The sequence below is a fragment of the Dendrobates tinctorius genome, unplaced genomic scaffold (genome assembly GCF_039654945.1).
Source record: "Dendrobates tinctorius isolate UK_male_01 unplaced genomic scaffold, ASM3965494v1 ptg000084l, whole genome shotgun sequence".
Taxonomy (NCBI): Eukaryota; Metazoa; Chordata; class Amphibia; order Anura; family Dendrobatidae; genus Dendrobates; species Dendrobates tinctorius.
Genome location: NW_027361752.1, coordinates 51,867,999 through 51,887,191, shown reverse-complemented (window position 1 = coordinate 51,887,191; position 19,193 = coordinate 51,867,999). Strand labels below are relative to the sequence as shown.

At 39.6% G+C, this 19,193-nt stretch overlaps 1 protein-coding gene across 2 annotated transcripts in view; it reads left to right on the top strand.

Annotated features, from left to right (window-relative positions):
- The window catches only part of DSCAM (DS cell adhesion molecule), a 609,674-nt gene that overhangs the window by 266,871 nt on the left and 323,610 nt on the right, over positions 1 to 19,193 (top strand). For both annotated transcript variants that reach the window (XM_073584700.1, XM_073584699.1), the window contains exons 4-5: positions 7,867 to 8,013; positions 12,537 to 12,815. In XM_073584700.1, the coding sequence (XP_073440801.1) occupies positions 7,867 to 8,013; positions 12,537 to 12,815 (426 nt within the window). The remainder of the gene's footprint in view (positions 1 to 7,866; positions 8,014 to 12,536; positions 12,816 to 19,193) is intronic.

Genomic DNA, 19,193 nt, shown 5'->3' with positions numbered 1-19,193 from the left:
ATCTGAAATTGATAACCAGACTATATCTTTAATACTCACCCCTTTAATACTGAGCATTCAATGGTGCAGTGATCTTTCATGAGAGGGTGGGTAAAGCAGGAAGTCAGTGTACTCCAGCTTCAACCAATAGCTGCAGAGCAGGAAGTGATGTAGAAGAGGCCAGGGCGTGGTTTGGGGAACTTTCGCTGCCCAGAAAAATGCCGCAGTAGTTGTTATTATCTGTTGTGGAAGGTTGTACATTTATACAGTGCAGCATGGAAGCCCACATTTGGGGAATCTCATTTTAAATTCTGGATTTGTTCCCAAATCTTAAGAGAACAGGAGAATCCTACTTTTATTTATTAAGTCCTTTTACATCCAATGGCAGTGGTCTGGTACCGTACGTACATATACAAGACACGTCCTGTGTTAGAAGGGATAGAAATGATGTAGGAGAAAATGTAAATCCCAACAAGTGTCAGTGTGATGGAGGCAGACCATGAGGACGCTATGAATTAGGGGGGCCGGGCCCTAAATGCTTCAAGTCAATTCAAATTTGCTTAGTGGATGGTGTAAGGGTTTTTCTTTTTTTGCCATTTCCACATGAAGGCATCAGTTTAAAGAAAATCTGTCCTGGTGCACAGTGGTCCAATTACATCCCAATATGGAGAACGTTATTCATATGGGCACTGTGTGCAAAGAGTTATATGGGCACTGTGTGGTCCTAGTTATATGGGCACTGTGTGGCTCTAGTTATATGGGCACTGTGTGGCCCTAGATATATGGGCACTGTGTGGCCCTAGATATATGGGCACTGTGTGGCCCTAGATATATGGGCACTGTGTGGCCCTAGATATATGGGCACTGCATACAAATAGTTATATGGGCACTGTGTGGCCCTAGATATATGGCCACTGTGTGGCCCTAGATATATGGGCACTGTGTGGCACTAGTTATATGGGCACTGTGTGGCACTAATTATATGGGCACGGTGTGGCATTAGTTACATGGGCACTGTATAGGAGAGCCTATATCACACTGTTTACATACACATTCGGTATATACATGTGGAAGTATATATGAACTTATCTTTTACTTGGTCCATTTCTGCAGATGTGACATTGATAAATGAGCACATTAAAGATATAGATAAAATATAGAACATTCTAGATAGTGGATCCAGACTGATCCTTCTGTCATGGATAATTGCTGTGGGGGGAGCACTGTGTTTTTGTTCCTTCCAGTCCTTCTACCAATGAGCTTTTGGCCTTAATTAGCAGCACAATGGAACAATGAGCGATGGCGTTTTCAAAGGTGACGGTTGCCAGGCAGCAAGGAACTTAGAGCACAGCCTCGCGCTGCACTGTCACCTCTTCAAGCTTTCAGCACATTGGAGGTTTCTTTGTATTATAAAGGTAACCTACCTTCAATATACATCTAGGCGAAAGGAGAATTACCACGGTGGATTGCGGCCAGACAAAAATCACACAACATCCATCCGGACATTCCGTTTGTCTGTTCCATTTTAGGAACAAACTGAATACCTATTCAGTCACCAGAATAAGTGATCTGTGGCAACAGTCATCGGAATAAGTGATCCGTGGCAACAGTCACCAGAATAAGTGATCTGTGGCAACATTTATCGGAATAAGTGATCCGTGGCAACAGTCACCGGAATAAGTGATCCATGGCATCAGTCATCGGAATAAGTGATCTGTGGCATCAGTCACCAGAATAAGTGATCCGTGGCAACAGTCACCAGAATAAGTGATCCGTGGCATCAGTCATCGGAATAAGTGATCCGTGGCATCAGTCACCGGAATAAGTGATCCGTGGCATCAGTCACCGGAATAAGTGATCCGTGGCATCAGTCATCGGAATAAGTGATCCGTGGCATCATTCATCGGAATACGTGATCCGTGGCATCAGTCATTGGAATAAGTGATCCGTGGCATCAGTCATTGGAATAAGTGATCCGTGGCATCAGTCATTGGAATAAGTGATCCGTGGCATCAGTCACCGGACTAAGTGATCCGTGGCATCAGTCATCGGAAAAAGTTATCCGTGGCATCATTGATCGGAATAAGTGATCCATGGCATCAGTCATTGGAATAAATGATCTGTGGCATCAGTCATTGGAATAAGTGATCCGTGGCATCAGTCATTGGAATAAGTGATCCGTGGCATCAGTCACCAGAATAAGTGATCCGTGGCAACAGTCACCGGAATAAGTGATCCGTGGCATCAGCAATCGGAAAAAGTGATCCGTGGCATCATTGATCGGAATAAGTGATCCATGGCATCAGTCATTGGAATAAATGATCCGTGGCATCAGTCATTGGAATAAGTGATCCGTGGCATCAGTCACCAGAATAAGTGATCCGTGGCAACAGTCACCGGAATAAGTGATCCATGGCATCAGTCACCAGAATAAGTGATCTGTGGCAACAGTCACCGGAATAAGTGATCCATGGCATCAGTCATTGGAATAAGTGATCCGTGGCATCAGTCATTGGAATAAGTGATCCGTGGCATCAGTCACCAGAATAAGTGATCCGTGGCATCAGTCATCGGAAAAAGTGATCCGTTGCATCATTGATCGGAATAAGTGATCCATGGCATCAGTCATTGGAATAAATGATCTGTGGCATCAGTCATTGGAATAAGTGATTTGTGGCATCAGTCACCAGAATGAGTGATCCGTGGCAACAGTCACCGGAATAAGTGATCCGTGGCATCAGCAATCGGAAAAAGTGATCCGTGGCATCATTGATCGGAATAAGTGATCCATGGCATCAGTCATTGGAATAAGTGATCCGTGGCATCAGTCATTGGAATAAGTGATCCGTGGCAACAGTCACCAGAATAAGTCATCTGTGGCAACAGTCACCGGAATAAGTGATCCATGGCATCAGTCATTGGAATAAGTGATCCGTGGCATCAGTCATTGGAATAAGTGATCCGTGACATCAGTCACCGGAATAAGTGATCCGTGGCATCAGTCACCGGAATAAGTGATCTGTGGCAACAGTCACCGGAATAAGTGATCCGTGGTATCAGTCATTGGAATAAGTGATCCGTGGCATCAGTCATTGGAATAAGTGATCCGTGGCATCAGTCATCGGAATAAGTGATCTGTGGCATCATTCATCGGAATAAGTGATCCATGGCATCAGTCATAAGCACAGTATGGTGCGATCAGATTGCACTGCCATGTGTGTAAGCACTGTATTGCTGTTATGTGGACATTACTGTGATTTTATTTAGGCACAGTTTGTACTATGAATTGCATACCATATGGCTGTATTGTGCCATAGAAATGTATATTTTGCCCAGGGTGCTTTGACTTGGTCCTAAAATCTGCAGTTTGTTGTGTTTTACCCTCACACAGTCATCTTGTGTATAATACCATCAGAGCAGCCATGTATCTGTGCGCGGTAATAATAATTTCCTATTGTCTGGGGGTGGCGGCACGCAGTCGTGTGTGCAGCGGATCGTGTCCTAAAGCAGGCAGGAGTAAAATTACAATGATTTTGCATGGTGCATGCCCCCTCTTGACCTGTAATTACTGACAGCCGCTGTGCCCTACAGTTTTTCCAGCCACTGAAGGGATTCTCTGAGTGTGCACAGGATGGCATAAAATAAGCAGGTCACCCCCTCCCCCAGTGCAGCCGCCACCCTGGAGGAGACGAGCCGCTCCTGATCCGAGTTAATGAACTATAAAGGCTGATAGTCGCTCCATTCAGCCAATCAAAATTCATTATTTAAAGTGGTTGTCAGAGTCATTTCTGGGGCTTTCATCCAGAAGACTCATGGTAGCCCAATGACATTATTACTGGGCCAGTGGCTAGTTAAATCCATAATTGGCATCATCTTAATTTTAGTTGAATCTGCCTTTGGGAAAAAGACTGGTGCGGCCCCTGTTAAAATGGAAATTATTGCCCAGCTTTCCCAGGACCCTGAATGCCAAATGTTATCTGATTTATGTAATTTGATGCTATATCTCCCCCCCCCCCCATATATAGCTATTTCTGGCAATATGGTGGTACCTACAACAACAAATAGAAGGAGTTTGTGAGGTTTGGGCCATTTTTGACCCATATAAAGAGTAGGATTGAATTTGGGGCTTAAAAAGTTCTCTGATTTATGGTTCATGGCATTTTTTGTATTTTGCTAACTCACAATCTGCAATTTCACATTTTTTTGGAGGGTTTGCATCTGTTCATGTAAAGAACATGCCTACAACTGTGAACATTTGGTTTTCTTTTTATTGTTGAACAAACAACAAGTAGGACACAATAACTGTTCAACTTTAGAGTGCATAACTATTCACTCCCCTAAAGTTAGTACTTTGCAGAGCCTCATTTTGCATTAATTACAGTTGCAAGTCTCTATGAGCTTTCCACATCTTGCCACTGGGATTTTTGTCCATTCTTTGAGGCAAAGCTGCTCCAGCTCCTTCAAGTTAGATGTTTTCCTCTGGTGAACAGTAATCATAAAGTCTGACCACAGATTCCCAATTGGATTAAAGTCTGGGCTTTGCCTAGGCCTCTCCTAAACATTTACATGCTTCCCCTTAAACCACACGAGTGTTTCTTTAGCAGTATGCTTTTGGTCATTGTTTTGTTGGAAGGTGAACATCTGTCCCAATCTCAAATACTGGCAGACTGACACAGGTTTTGCTCAAGAATATCCCTGTATTTCGCCCCATCCTTCCTCTCGATTAGGACAATTTTCCCTGCTCCTGCTGCCGAAAAACATGCCCACAGTATAATGCTGCCACCACCATGTTGCACTATGGGGATGGTGTTCTTGAGGTGATGAGCTGTGTTGGTTTGGTGCCAGACATAGGGTTTACCTTGGTGGCCAAAAATTTCAATTTTGGTCTCGTCTGACCACACCACCTTCTTCCATAAATTTGAGGAGTATGCCACATGTCTTTTGACAACTCAAAACGAGCCTTATAATTTGTGTGTAAGTAAAGGCTTTTTTTTTTCTGCCCACTCTTCCATAAAAGGCCACCTCTATGGAGTGTACGACTTATTGTGATCGTATGGACAGATACTCCAGTCTCTGCTTGGGAACTCTGCAGTTTCTTCAAGGTTACTTTTGGTCTGTGTGCTGCCTCTCTGATTAATGCCCTTCTTGTCAGGGCTGACAGTTTTGGTGGGCGCCCTCTCTTGGCAGGTTTGTTGTGGTGCCATGTTCTTTCCATTTGATGATAATGGATTTGATGGTGCTCAGGGAAATCATCACAGAGTGGAATATTTTTTTAATAACCCAACCCTGACTTGTACTTCGCAACAACCTTGTCCCTGACTTGTTTGGAGATCTCGTTGGTCTTCATAGTGTTTGGTTAGTGATGCCTCTTGTTAATGGTGTTACAGCCTCTGTGGCCTTTTTGGAGAGGTAAAGTGTATATACTGTGTGGTTTAGTGACCACTGTGTCCGCCAAGGGGCGCTGTGTGGGTGGTCCAGGACAGGCGTATAAGCATTTCCAGTGTCCTGATAAGAGTAGGATGCTGAATGATCGTAATGTATCTCAAGGTGGGTGGCCTTGAGATGAAGACTTGTGTATGTGTTGATCAGCAGTGATACTGCTGAGGTTCTGTGTCAATGTGTCAGGGAGAAGTTTTCAGGTAGCTGGAGAGATGGGCTGGACCAGCTACCTACAAATCCACCCAGGGGTGTGTCTAGAACGCCATACTAAAGAATGTATGAATGCTTGTAGGACCTGTGATGAGGTCATAGCCATGTGACCCGGTGGGCGTGGTTTCAGACCATATAAGGTGGCCAGGGTAGGTCACATGAGTGAATGCTGGGACCCGGTTGGTCCGTTGTGGAAGGTCCTGCTGGGAGATGGGGCTTCCTGCCTGACAGCACGTGAAAGCTGTGAGTAATGGCTGCAAGCATCTAACAGTTCCCAGGGGAGAGGGATTGAACGTCTGCAGTGAGCTGAAGCAGCCATGTGGTAAACCCGGACAGGGGTGAGAAGTGTGAGGCTAGAAAGCCTGCGCAATGGACATTGCATAACCTGTGTGACCACAGGCTTAGCAGAGTGGAGCTCTGTCATGGACGCTATGCTGTTTATATGAGCTTTATGTTGCTGCTCTGGGTTTATTATGCCTGAATAAACCGCATGGACTGTTATTGTTTTATGAGAAACCCGTCACGGACGTGATTATTTGGCTGCCAAGCGAGTATCCCCTACCTGAATGACAGCGCTACATTACAACTGACAGACATGGGACACATAGATCACACACAGGTGCTGTCCTGTCTCTAAGCATGGGACTTATGAAGGGAATTGCTTGCACCAGAAATTTTTAAGGGCTTCATAGCAAAAGATGTAAATACATATGCAAATGCCAATTTTTATTTTATCCCATAAATTTTTATTTTTTGCCTTTGTTTTTCTCACGTCGCCTTACCAATTTAGACTATTCAGTGCTGATGTATCACACACAAATCGGATTACAAAAATATTTAAACACAGGTTGTAATGTTTTTTGTACTGTTGCACACTTAACATTATGGCTGGTCCATACAATCAGGGCAACTGTTACCACCCACCTTTCGTGTCTCCCTTTTTCCTCATAGACTGTAAGCTTGCGAGCAGGGCCCTCATTCCTCTTGGTATCTGTTATGATCTATGTGATTATTGTTATGCTGTAATGTCTATTGTCTGTACAAGTCCCCTCTGAAATGTAAAGCGCTGCGGAATATGTTGGCGCTATAGAAATAAAATGTATTATTATTTATTATAATGTTAAAAAAAATAGGTAAATAACCAAGGGGGTGAGTAATTTTGCAAGTCACTGTATATGACAGTGTTGCGTCTTCACTGTGTAACACTATTGTAGCAGCGTTAGTACTGACATGTAATGTATGGCAACGTCATATGCTTCCTGTATGGTACTACAGTATACATAGGTACTGTACGGCACTATTATATGGTCAATATACAACTTTGCTATTTGTTTGTTCTGTGATACTATTATTTAAGCACTTTATGGCAGTATTACGTATTCACTACGTGGCATTGTTATATGTTTACTGGATAACACTGTGGACGAGGTACGACACTATGTACTCACTGCTTGGTATGGCACTAATATATACGCACTGGATGGCAGGATCATGTCTACATGACATTGATATGAATTTATTGTATGTTACTATTATGTAGACACTGAGTGGCAGTATGAAGGGGTCACTATATGGCATTATTATAAGTGATGAGCAAACATGCTCAGATAGGATGTTATCTGCCATGCTCGGGTGCCAACTGAGTGACTTCGGGGTGCTCACATAATGTGTTCGAGTCCTCACGGTCACGGCTCTACGTTTTGCAGTTGTTCGACAGCCGCTACACAGGTATTGACTGTTTTTAAGGCAAACAGCCGCGAGACATGCAGCCGCTGAGAATCGATTATAGTATTCGAGCACCCCGAAAACACTTGGTTAGCACACGAGCGTGCTCGGATAACGCCTTATACATTGGCAGACAGGATGGTGATATTGATATGCATGATTAGTGCGGTACTATTAGTTAGACACTGACACTATTACATGCTCATTATATGGCACCATTATCTGTTTCTTGTATGGTACTATTATATAGATGCTCAGAGGCAGTACTACTTGTGTACTATGAGATTGTTATGTGTTTATTGTTTGACACTCAGTGGCAGCATTTTGTGTTCAGCATATGGCCCTGTTATGTGTTCACTATATGGTAGAGAGTGATAAAACTAAAAATGAAGTCCTTCATTTGGAACTGTTTCTGCCATTTTTATATACTTTGTATTTCCTGATTGCATTGTGTTGAAAATTTCTATCTTTCTCAATGAACTAATCTCCTGTGTTGTTTTGCCTTCTTTTTAGGATCTAGATTTCTCATTACATCATCGGGAGCATTATATATAACAGATGTACAGAATGAAGATGGACTAAACAATTACCGGTGCACCACGCGGCACAAATACACCGGAGAAACGCGCCAGAGTAACAGCGCCAGGCTGACTGTATTAGGTAATGTGAATGTTTTACTAATTTTATGGGAGAAGAGATATCGGTTTACTCGTATTCTCCGGAAGGCCACTATATGGCGATGTGTTTGCAGCTGTATTCAAGTAGCAAATATCCAGGAGTACAGATCATTGCCCTATAGTGGTGGAAAAAGGTAGTCAAGATTTCTGTACCAAAGAAAACGAACTCTGCAGCCTTAGGCCTCATTCAGAAGTCCGTGTTTATTCACGTGCGCAAAAAAAAAAGTGATCACTTTTTTGGATTTGAGTTTTATCAGTGTTTTGTCCATGTGCTTTACCAAAGTTTTTCTCCTATCCTTTGCAATGTTAATCACTCACAGCACACAGGCTTCACGCTGATGGCATTCGTGTGCTGTCTGACTTTCATGGACCTACAGGTTTGTATTGGTTCGATGAAAGATGGAAATGTCTCTGCTTTTTTTCATGGAAACTTGGTAAGCAAAGAGCCATGGCCGTCTGAACAGCCCCATGGACCATAATGAGTACGTGTCATATCCATTAAAATCACTAATAGAATATGTATGTCATGTATGTGAAACATGGAGGTCTGAATGAGGCTTTATAGGGTATATTAAAAATGGTAAAAATAAGAATGGTAATAGAAGGTACCCTCCCTTCACGTTTACTCCTGATTCACCAGTGTAGCTAAAGCAGCTGATTTTATATATCTCTCTATATAAAAGTGTATGTGTGTGTGTGTGTGTGTGTGTGTGTGTGTGTGTGTGTGTGTGTGTGTGAATCACTAACCAATCACGAAGCATCAGAGTGGGACACGGATGGAGAGCGGGGCTGCGGACGGATACAGCAGGACGGTGCATGGAGAGCGGGGCTGTGGAGGAAGAGAGCGGGGCTGTGGTGGGAGAGAGCGGGAGAGCAGGGCTGTGGAGGGAGAGAGCGGGGCTGTGGAGGGACAGCGGGACACGGATGTAGAGCGTGGCTGCGGAGGGATAGAACGGGACGGCGGGTAGAGAGCGGGGCTGTGGAGGGACAGCGGGACACGGATGTAGAAGCGCGGCTGCAGAGGGATAGAACGGGACGACGGGTGGAGAGCGTCCCGTTCTATCTTTATTCCAGAAAAACTCACATAACCAGGTAAACGATATCCTCCGGTTCACAGCCAGATCCTCCAAACAGTCCAGGTTCAAACCCGTTGCCGTGGCCATTTGCACTGCCATATCTCTTAGGTGTGTCAGCAGCTTTTAAGTCCCTGGCTCTGTGTTAGCTTCACACCAACCTGGGTTGCACAGAGCCTCCTGCTCTGCAGCTTGCGAAACAAAACTGACACACCCAAGACCAAACTGAGAGTTTAAATGGGAATTGTGGACAAAACTCGGAGTGGAGGGAGGGATTCGCCCCACTATCAAACCTGCAAATCCCTCCAAAAATAAAAGCCCATGTTGGGTTTTCCTAAAATATGACTTGGTCACCTACTTTAACTAAATCCACTCACTTTTACTTTGTCTTGTAATCACAGAGGCTTTGCTGTAATCACATTGTGCTCCAGCGGGTTTAATATGTCTCTATATGCATCCTGGGGGACACATAGCGGCCCTAGTATATGATCCCCCTCACTGCCTCACAATATATATGTATTTGTATATATAGATATAGATAGATAGATACAGTAGATGGATAGATGTAATACTGTACAACAGCACATGCAGTCACAAACTAAACTCATAAATGTGTGGATACTAAGAGGATGAGCAAAGCTGAACTGAATTATTCATGTTATTTATAGGGAATGTGGCTTGATTTCCTCACTCATAAATCTAAAATGGTTCTGCAAGTAATTGGGCAGGTGGTTAGCCGGATCCCCAGAGCGACAGTCACCTGGAATAACCCGTTGTTCATCACAATATTCATCAATAGTTCAATGAGTCGCTGAATTTGCTTTACTAAGAAGAGCCACAAATGAAATGTGTATTACTGTATATGTCATCATGTACGGTTTGTGACCACATCATTTACAAACTGTTGTATTTGTGTAGGCTCTTTTAACGCATTGAATACATTTTATGCACCATCATACAGTTTATAGATGTGTAATCTACATAAAACTGAGTCACTGTGTGCATACATTACATTACTTATCATGCATTATCCTCCAGTGTCACTGTGTACATACAGTATATGACTGATCCTGAGTAGAGGTGAGCGAAGGTGTTCGGAAAACTTTCGCCAATCTCAAAATCGGTGTTAACGTAGCTCAGTCGGCTAAATTCGGGCGCAGTTCACACCTTCCAGCATCTAAATAGTTTGTAGAACTAGTGTTTTTCAGACAGGAGTCCACATTTCCTAATCAAAGTCGTTTGGGCTAATATTATGTTGCAGTCAGGAGGTCACATTTCCTAATCAGAATCATTTGGGCTAAAATTGTTGTGCATGCACCAAGCCCCGTTTACTAATCAAAATCATTTTGGCTAATATTATTGTGCATGCACCAGGCCCCATATCCTAATCAAAATCATTTGGGCTAATATTGTTGTACAGGCACCAGGCCCCTTTTCCAAATCAAAATCATTTGGGTATAAAATAGTTGTGCAGGCACCAGGTCCCATTTCCTAATCATAATCGTTTGGGCTAATATTGAGATGCAGGCACCAGGCAAAATTTCCTTTTTCAAAATCATTTGGACTAATATTGGGATACAGTCAGGAGGTCCCATTTTCTAATCAAAATCATTTAGGCTAATATTGTTGTGCAGGAACCAGACCCCATTTCCTATTCAAGATTGTTTGGGCTAATATTGGGGTGCAGGCAGGAGTCCACATTACCTAATTAAATTAGTTTGGGCTAATATTAGGCTGCAGGCACCAGGCCCAGTTTCTTAATCGAAATTGTTTGGGCTACTATTTGAATGCAGGCACAAGGCAAAATTTACTAATCAAAACAGTTTAGGCTAATATTGGGGTGCAGTCAGGAGTCCACATTTTCTAATCTAAACAAAATCGTTTGGGCTAATACTGAGTTGCAGTGAGGAGGTCTCATTTCCTAATCAAATTGCACATTCTCCAAACTGTTCAATCATTAGTATATAAAGGCTTTGGTTCACTGACAGCAAACAGAAACTTTGAAAAATAAAATTCAGTGTGTTGGGCTTTTACATGTACTTTTCATGTGCCAAATTTGACTAGTAGCTGCTCACCTTCCTTTCTCTGGATGATTAGAAAAGCAATTTCCCATTAGCAATTTTTAACAGCGGGATTGTCTGATGAGTGGGATTTGACTGCACAGACTCTCGCCAGTCACAAGATTGAGTTATCTTTGTGAGTGGTGCGTATGTGCACATGTGTGACCACCAATCCATTCAGTGTCTACAAGACTGATGAAGATAGCTGACATAAAAAGAGTCACGGTCACACATGCACACTACCGATCCAATTACGTGGGAGGACTTGGAAACCCATTTTCTTGTTATTGGTCATCAGTGCCAAAGATTGAACCCCAACTAATCATACACAAAGTGTACCTGTAGTTTCAGTTGACTTTTCAGAATAAGCTACCATGAATTTGTACATGAGTAACACTACTTCTTGCCATTATATGACTTGCATCCTGTATTTTACACCAGACTTTTTGACTGGTGGCTCCATCTCCAATTTTCAGTTGTTTCTGAGCTAATGAGTGGAGACTAGTTTCTGTGAGGTCTTCCAAACACAGCACACAACACACAGACATGAGAGATTCCTGCTCTTCTGTCTCTGTGTAGCATTTGTTTTGAAGCAGCTGCAGCTTGGAAGACATTATACAACAGTACTAAGCAGTGCAGATATGATTTCAGCTCGCAGGTGAGATAAAACATTTACCAGAAATTAGCAGCATGGAGGATATTATACACCGGAACTGAGCAGCATAACTGTTATACCAGCTCTGAGGTGTGTGCTAAAACACTAGAAATAAGCAGCAGCATGGAGGATATTATACAGCAGTACTGAGAATTAAAGCGGTGAGTACATCTCTGTATGAGATACAACACTCAAGATCATCATTGTGTACATTATATAACACTCCTGAGCAGTTTAGCAGTGATTCCAACTTTGGATGAGATAAAACATGTAGCAGCATGGAGTACATGTACAGCAGTACTGAGAAGTATAGATGTGATGTCAGCTCTGAGGTGAGATAAAATGCTTACCAGAAAGCAGCAGCATGGAGGATGTTATACAGCAGTAATAAGCAATGTAGCTGTGAATCCAGCTCTAGCACTAGAAAGCAGCACTACTGGTCTATGGGTGTCTTTGCTTCTATCTTTCACTTTGTTCCTCCTCTCCCTCAGTAATCTGGCAGTTCCTCTTACTTTGACTACGTTGGTCAGCTGCTTTTCAGCGTGGATAATGAGTTCAGGAGGCAGTGGAAGAAGTGGCTCAGAAGTGGATAAAGAAGCAGATGTTCTTCAAAGTTTTATTATTAATGATATATTTCCCCTTCCCAATCTGTCATGTTCCATTTTTTCCAGATTCTACATGGATTGTTTCACTTTTTACCTTCTTCCTTCTCTTGCAGATCAAGTGAATTCATCTCCAACCATTATCGATAAGTTTGAGCAAATCACAGTAATGGCGGGACAGAGAGTGGAGCTTCCATGCAAAGCATCTGGCTACCCCATCCCAAGTACCCGCTGGCTGAAGGACAACGTTCAGCTGGAAATGGACAGCAGGTTCAGGAACACTGTGGTTGGTTTTCTGATTGAGAACACCAGGCCGTCAGATACCGGAACGTACGTTTGTGAGGTGTGGAACGCCTATGGCAATGCGGAGGTGATAGGATCGCTGAATGTAAAACGTAAGTCAATTGTTCCTAGGCTGAAAGTCTCAAGAATCTGACAGAGGTGGTTGCATTAATGGCTCGGTTTTAGGGCTCGACAAAGGAGCAAGAGCACTCACCGCCCAACACAGCGACCATTAGTCCCATTCTTCCACTAATTTTATTGTTCCTATGGGGAAGACCCCCAGCAATCACATATGAATGTAATATCATGAAAACCGGATTGTCCAGTAGCAGAAAACCATGTCATGTCTGCCCATGGCTTTATCTGGAATATCAGTTCAGCTACATGGACTTATGTGTTTTTTTTCATCTCTTTCTGCCTTTATTGTTACCGATATGAGGGGTTACCTTTTGCAGGACGAGTTGTAGCTTTCCATGAAGCCATTCACTATGCCATATAATATACTGAAAAATGGGAAAAAAAAAAGTCCTACTGCGAAATGGTGAAACGAATGCAATTCCCCTTTGTTTTTTTGGGGTTTAGTTTTTTTTTCCTGCCCTCGTTGTACGATATGTTAGACCTGGCAGCATGATTCTCTAGATCAATAGGATTCTGGCTATCCGATTTTTTTTTTTTTTTTTTAAATATGAGTTGTATAAAAATTTTGGAAATTTGGAAGCAAAAATTTACATTTACTGGGATCCAATAACTTTTATATTTCTTCTTCGATAGTTTTTTCACACTGAGCTGCAGTGATGAATTATATCATTTTGGGTTACCGATGATCCCTCTTTTTTTCATTTTTTTTTTTTTAGGTGAGTGAGCAAAAAAATAACAATTCTGGCCTTTCTATCTTGTTTTTTACTGTTCTAATTAAATAATTTTATTTTTATTAATTTTATATTTTTATGTTTTATATTTTGATAGATCAGACTGTTGTGGACTCAGCAATATATTTAGTTTTTTTAATAATTTTTTTTAACTCGTAAAGAACGGTTGATTCAAAGTTTTATATTTTTTTATTTACATTTTTTTTTCTTGCTTTTTATTTTAAGGGATTTGAATCTGTGATCATTTCATCTTGTGTCCTTTCTACTGTAGTACTACAGTATTGAGTGATGTAAAGATGATGGTCCAAGATGGCAGCCACGGCATTTCATGATTTAGGTGTCACACATCTATATCAAGAGTGAAAAATCAGCAAAAAAAAGATAAATTATGAAAATGTTGGATTATTGTACTTGTTGACTGTAGAGCCAATAGTTATCGGTCACTTTAACAGTTTAATATCATAGCTACATAAAAGACTGCATTAACGATTCCTGCAGATTTATGATCTCTTATGGAAGAAATAAGAAAAAATTCTGTGTAAGAAAAAAAACAAATATATTATTACCGAAGCGCGATTGTTCTGCATTCAAGCACATGACCGTTGTGAGTGACGGCCTAAGTAGTACTTAAAAGGGAAATAAAAGGAGGCAGCCAGCGGGGTAGTGCCATCTGCTGAAGAGCGATAATCATGTACAGATGTGATTTCAATTATGAAATTGAGTGACATTAACAGATGCAATAAAACCCAACTGGTTCTGCAAAGGCTTCAGTGTATCAGACATAAACAGAGAATCAGACACATTTGTACATAGGGGCAGTATTATAGTAGTTATATTCTTGTACATAGGGGGCAGTATTATAGTAGTTACATTCTTGTACATAGGAGCAGTATTATAGTAGTTATAGTCTTGTACATAGGGGAAGTATTATAGTAGTTATATTCTTGCATATAGGGGCAGTATTATACTAGTTATATTATCGTACATAGGGGCAGTATTATAGTAGTTATATTATCATACATAGGGGGCAGTATTATAGTAGTTATATTCTTGTACATAGGAGCAGTATTATACTAGTTATATTCTTGTACATAGGGGCAGTATTATAGTAGTTATATTCTTGCATATAGGGGCAGTATTATACTAGTTATATTATCGTACATAGGGGCAGTATTATAGTAGTTATATTATCGTACATAGGGGGCAGTATTATAGTAGTTATATTCTTGTACATAGGAGCAGTATTACAGTAGTTATATTCTTGTACATGGGGGCAGTATTATAGTAGTTATATTCTTGTACATAGGGGGCAGTATTATAGTAGTTATATTCTTGTACATAGGAGCAGTATTATCGTAGTTATATTCTTGTACATAGGGGCAGTATTATAGTAGTTATATTCTTGTACATAGGGGCAGTATTATAGTAGTTATATTCTTGTACATAGGGGCAGTATTATAGTAGTTATATTCTTGTACATAGGGGCAGTATTATACTAGTTATATTCTTGTACATAGGGGGCAGTATTATAGTAGTTATATTATCGTACATAGGGGCAGTATTATAGTAGTTATATTATCGTACATAGGGGGCAGTATTATAGTAGTTATATTCTTGTACATAGGAGCAGTATTACAGTAGTTATATTCTTGTACATGGGGGCAGTATTATAGTAGTTATAATCTTGTACATAGGGGGCAGTATTATAGTAGTTATATTCTTGTACATAGGGGCAGTATTATAGTAGTTATATTCTTGTACACAGGAGCAGTATTATAGTAGTTATATTCTTGTACATAGGGGCAGTATTATAGTAGTTATATTCTTGTACATAGGGGCAGTATTATAGTAGTTATATTCTTGTACATAGGGGCAGTATTATAGTAGTTATATTCTTGTACATAGGGGGGAGTATTATAGTAGTTATATTCTTGTACATAGGGGCAGTATGATAGTAGTTATATTCTTGTATATAGGGGCAGTATTATAGTAGTTATAATCTTGTACATAGGGGGCAGTATTATAGTAGTTATAATCTTGTACATAGGGGGCAGTATTATAGTAGTTATATTCTTGTACATAGGGGCAGTATTATAGTAGTTATATTCTTGTACACAGGAGCAGTATTATAGTAGTTATATTCTTGTACATAGGGGCAGTATTATAGTAGTTATATTCTTGTACATAGGGGCAGTATGATAGTAGTTATATTCTTGTACATAGGGGCAGTATTATAATAGTTATATTCTTGTACATAGGGGCAGTATTATAGTAGTTATATTCTTGTACATAGGGGGGAGTATTATTATTATTAGTTATATTCTTGTACATAGGGGCAGTATGATAGTAGTTATATTCTTGTATATAGGGGCAGTATTATAGTAGTTATAATCTTGTACATAGGGGGCAGTATTATAGTAGTTATAATCTTGTACATAGGGGGCAGTATTATAGTAGTTATATTCTTGTACATAGGGGCAGTATTATAGTAGTTATATTCTTGTACATAGGGGGCAGTATTATAGTAGGTATATTCTTGTACATAAGAGTAGTATTATAGTAGTTATATTCTTGTACATAGGAGCAGCATTATAGTAGTTATATTCTTGTACATAGGGGCAGTATTATAGTAGTTATATTCTTGCATATAGGGGCAGTATTATACTAGTTATATTATCGTACATAGGGGCAGTATTATAGTAGTTATATTATCGTACATAGGGGGCAGTATTATAGTAGTTATATTCTTGTACATAGGAGCAGTATTACAGTAGTTATATTCTTGTACATGGGGGCAGTATTATAGTAGTTATATTCTTGTACATAGGGGGCAGTATTATAGTAGTTATATTCTTGTACATAGGAGCAGTATTATCGTAGTTATATTCTTGTACATAGGGGCAGTATTATAGTAGTTATATTCTTGTACATAGGGGCAGTATTATAGTAGTTATATTCTTGTACATAGAGGCAGTATTATAGTAGTTATATTCTTGTACATAGGGGCAGTATTATAGTAGTTATATTTTGTACATAGGGGGCAGTATTATAGTAGTTATATTATCGTACATAGGGGCAGTATTATAGTAGTTATATTATCGTACATAGGGGGCAGTATTATAGTAGTTATATTCTTGTACATAGGAGCAGTATTACAGTAGTTATATTCTTGTACATGGGGGCAGTATTATAGTAGTTATAATCTTGTACATAGGGGGCAGTATTATAGTAGTTATATTCTTGTACATAGGGGCAGTATTATAGTAGTTATATTCTTGTACACAGGAGCAGTATTATAGTAGTTATATTCTTGTACATAGGGGCAGTATTATAGTAGTTATATTCTTGTACATAGGGGCAGTATTATAGTAGTTATATTCTTGTACATAGGGGCAGTATTATAGTAGTTATATTCTTGTACATAGGGGGGAGTATTATAGTAGTTATATTCTTGTACATAGGGGCAGTATGATAGTAGTTATATTCTTGTATATAGGGGCAGTATTATAGTAGTTATAATCTTGTACATAGGGGGCAGTATTATAGTAGTTATAATCTTGTACATAGGGGGCAGTATTATAGTAGTTATATTCTTGTACATAGGGGCAGTATTATAGTAGTTATATTCTTGTACACAGGAGCAGTATTATAGTAGTTATATTCTTGTACATAGGGGCAGTATTATAGTAGTTATATTCTTGTACATAGGGGCAGTATGATAGTAGTTATATTCTTGTACATAGGGGCAGTATTATAATAGTTATATTCTTGTACATAGGGGCAGTATTATAGTAGTTATATTCTTGTACATAGGGGGGAGTATTATTATTATTAGTTATATTCTTGTACATAGGGGCAGTATGATAGTAGTTATATTCTTGTATATAGGGGCAGTATTATAGTAGTTATAATCTTGTACATAGGGGGCAGTATTATAGTAGTTATAATCTTGTACATAGGGGGCAGTATTATAGTAGTTATATTCTTGTACATAGGGGCAGTATTATAGTAGTTATATTCTTGTACACAGGAGCAGTATTATAGTAGTTATATTCTTGTACATAGGGGCAGTATTATAGTAGTTATATTCTTGTACATAGGGGCAGTATGATAGTAGTTATATTCTTGTACATAGGGGCAGTATTATAATAGTTATATTCTTGTACATAGGGGCAGTATTATGGTAGTTATATTCTTGTACATAGGGGGGAGTATTATAGTAGTTATATTCTTGTACATAGGGGCAGTATGATAGTAGTTATATTCTTGTACACAGGAGCAGTATTATAGTAGTTATATTCTTGTACATAGGGGCAGTATTATAGTAGTTATATTCTTGTACATAGGGGCAGTATTATAGTAGTTATATTCTTGTACATAGGGGCAGTATTATAGTAGTTATATTCTTGTACATAGGGGGGAGTATTATAGTAGTTATATTCTTGTACATAGGGGCAGTATGATAGTAGTTATATTCTTGTATATAGGGGCAGTATTATAGTAGTTATAATCTTGTACATAAGGGGCAGTATTATAGTAGTTATAATCTTGTACATAGGGGGCAGTATTATAGTAGTTATATTCTTGTACATAGGGGCAGTATTATAGTAGTTATATTCTTGTACACAGGAGCAGTATTATAGTAGTTATATTCTTGTACATAGGGGCAGTATTATAGTAGTTATATTCTTGTACATAGGGGGGAGTATTATAGTAGTTATATTCTTGTACATAGGGGCAGTATGATAGTAGTTATATTCTTGTACATAGGGGCAGTATTATAATAGTTATATTCTTGTACATAGGGGCAGTATTATGGTAGTTATATTCTTGTACATAGGGGGGAGTATTATAGTAGTTATATTCTTGTACATAGGGGCAGTATGATAGTAGTTATATTCTTGTACACAGGAGCAGTATTATAGTAGTTATATTCTTGTACATAGGGGCAGTATTATAGTAGTTATATTCTTGTACATAGGGGCAGTATTATAGTAGTTATATTCTTGTACATAGGGGCAGTATTATAGTAGTTATATTCTTGTACATAGGGGGGAGTATTATAGTAGTTATATTCTTGTACATAGGGGCAGTATGATAGTAGTTATATTCTTGTATATAGGGGCAGTATTATAGTAGTTATAATCTTGTACATAAGGGGCAGTATTATAGTAGTTATAATCTTGTACATAGGGGGCAGTATTATAGTAGTTATATTCTTGTACATAGGGGCAGTATTATAGTAGTTATATTCTTGTACACAGGAGCAGTATTATAGTAGTTATATTCTTGTACATAGGGGCAGTATTATAGTAGTTATATTCTTGTACATAGGGGCAGTATTATAGTAGTTATATTCTTGTACATAGGGGCAGTATGATAGTAGTTATATTCTTGTACATAGGGGCAGTATTATAATAGTTATATTCTTGTACATAGGGGCAGTATTATAGTAGTTATATTCTTGTACATAGGGGGGAGTATTATAGTAGTTATATTCTTGTACATAGGGGCAGTATGATAGTAGTTATATTCTTGTACATAGGGGCAGTATTATAATAGTTATATTCTTGTACATAGGGGTAGTATTATACTAGTTATATTCTTGTACATAGGGAGCAG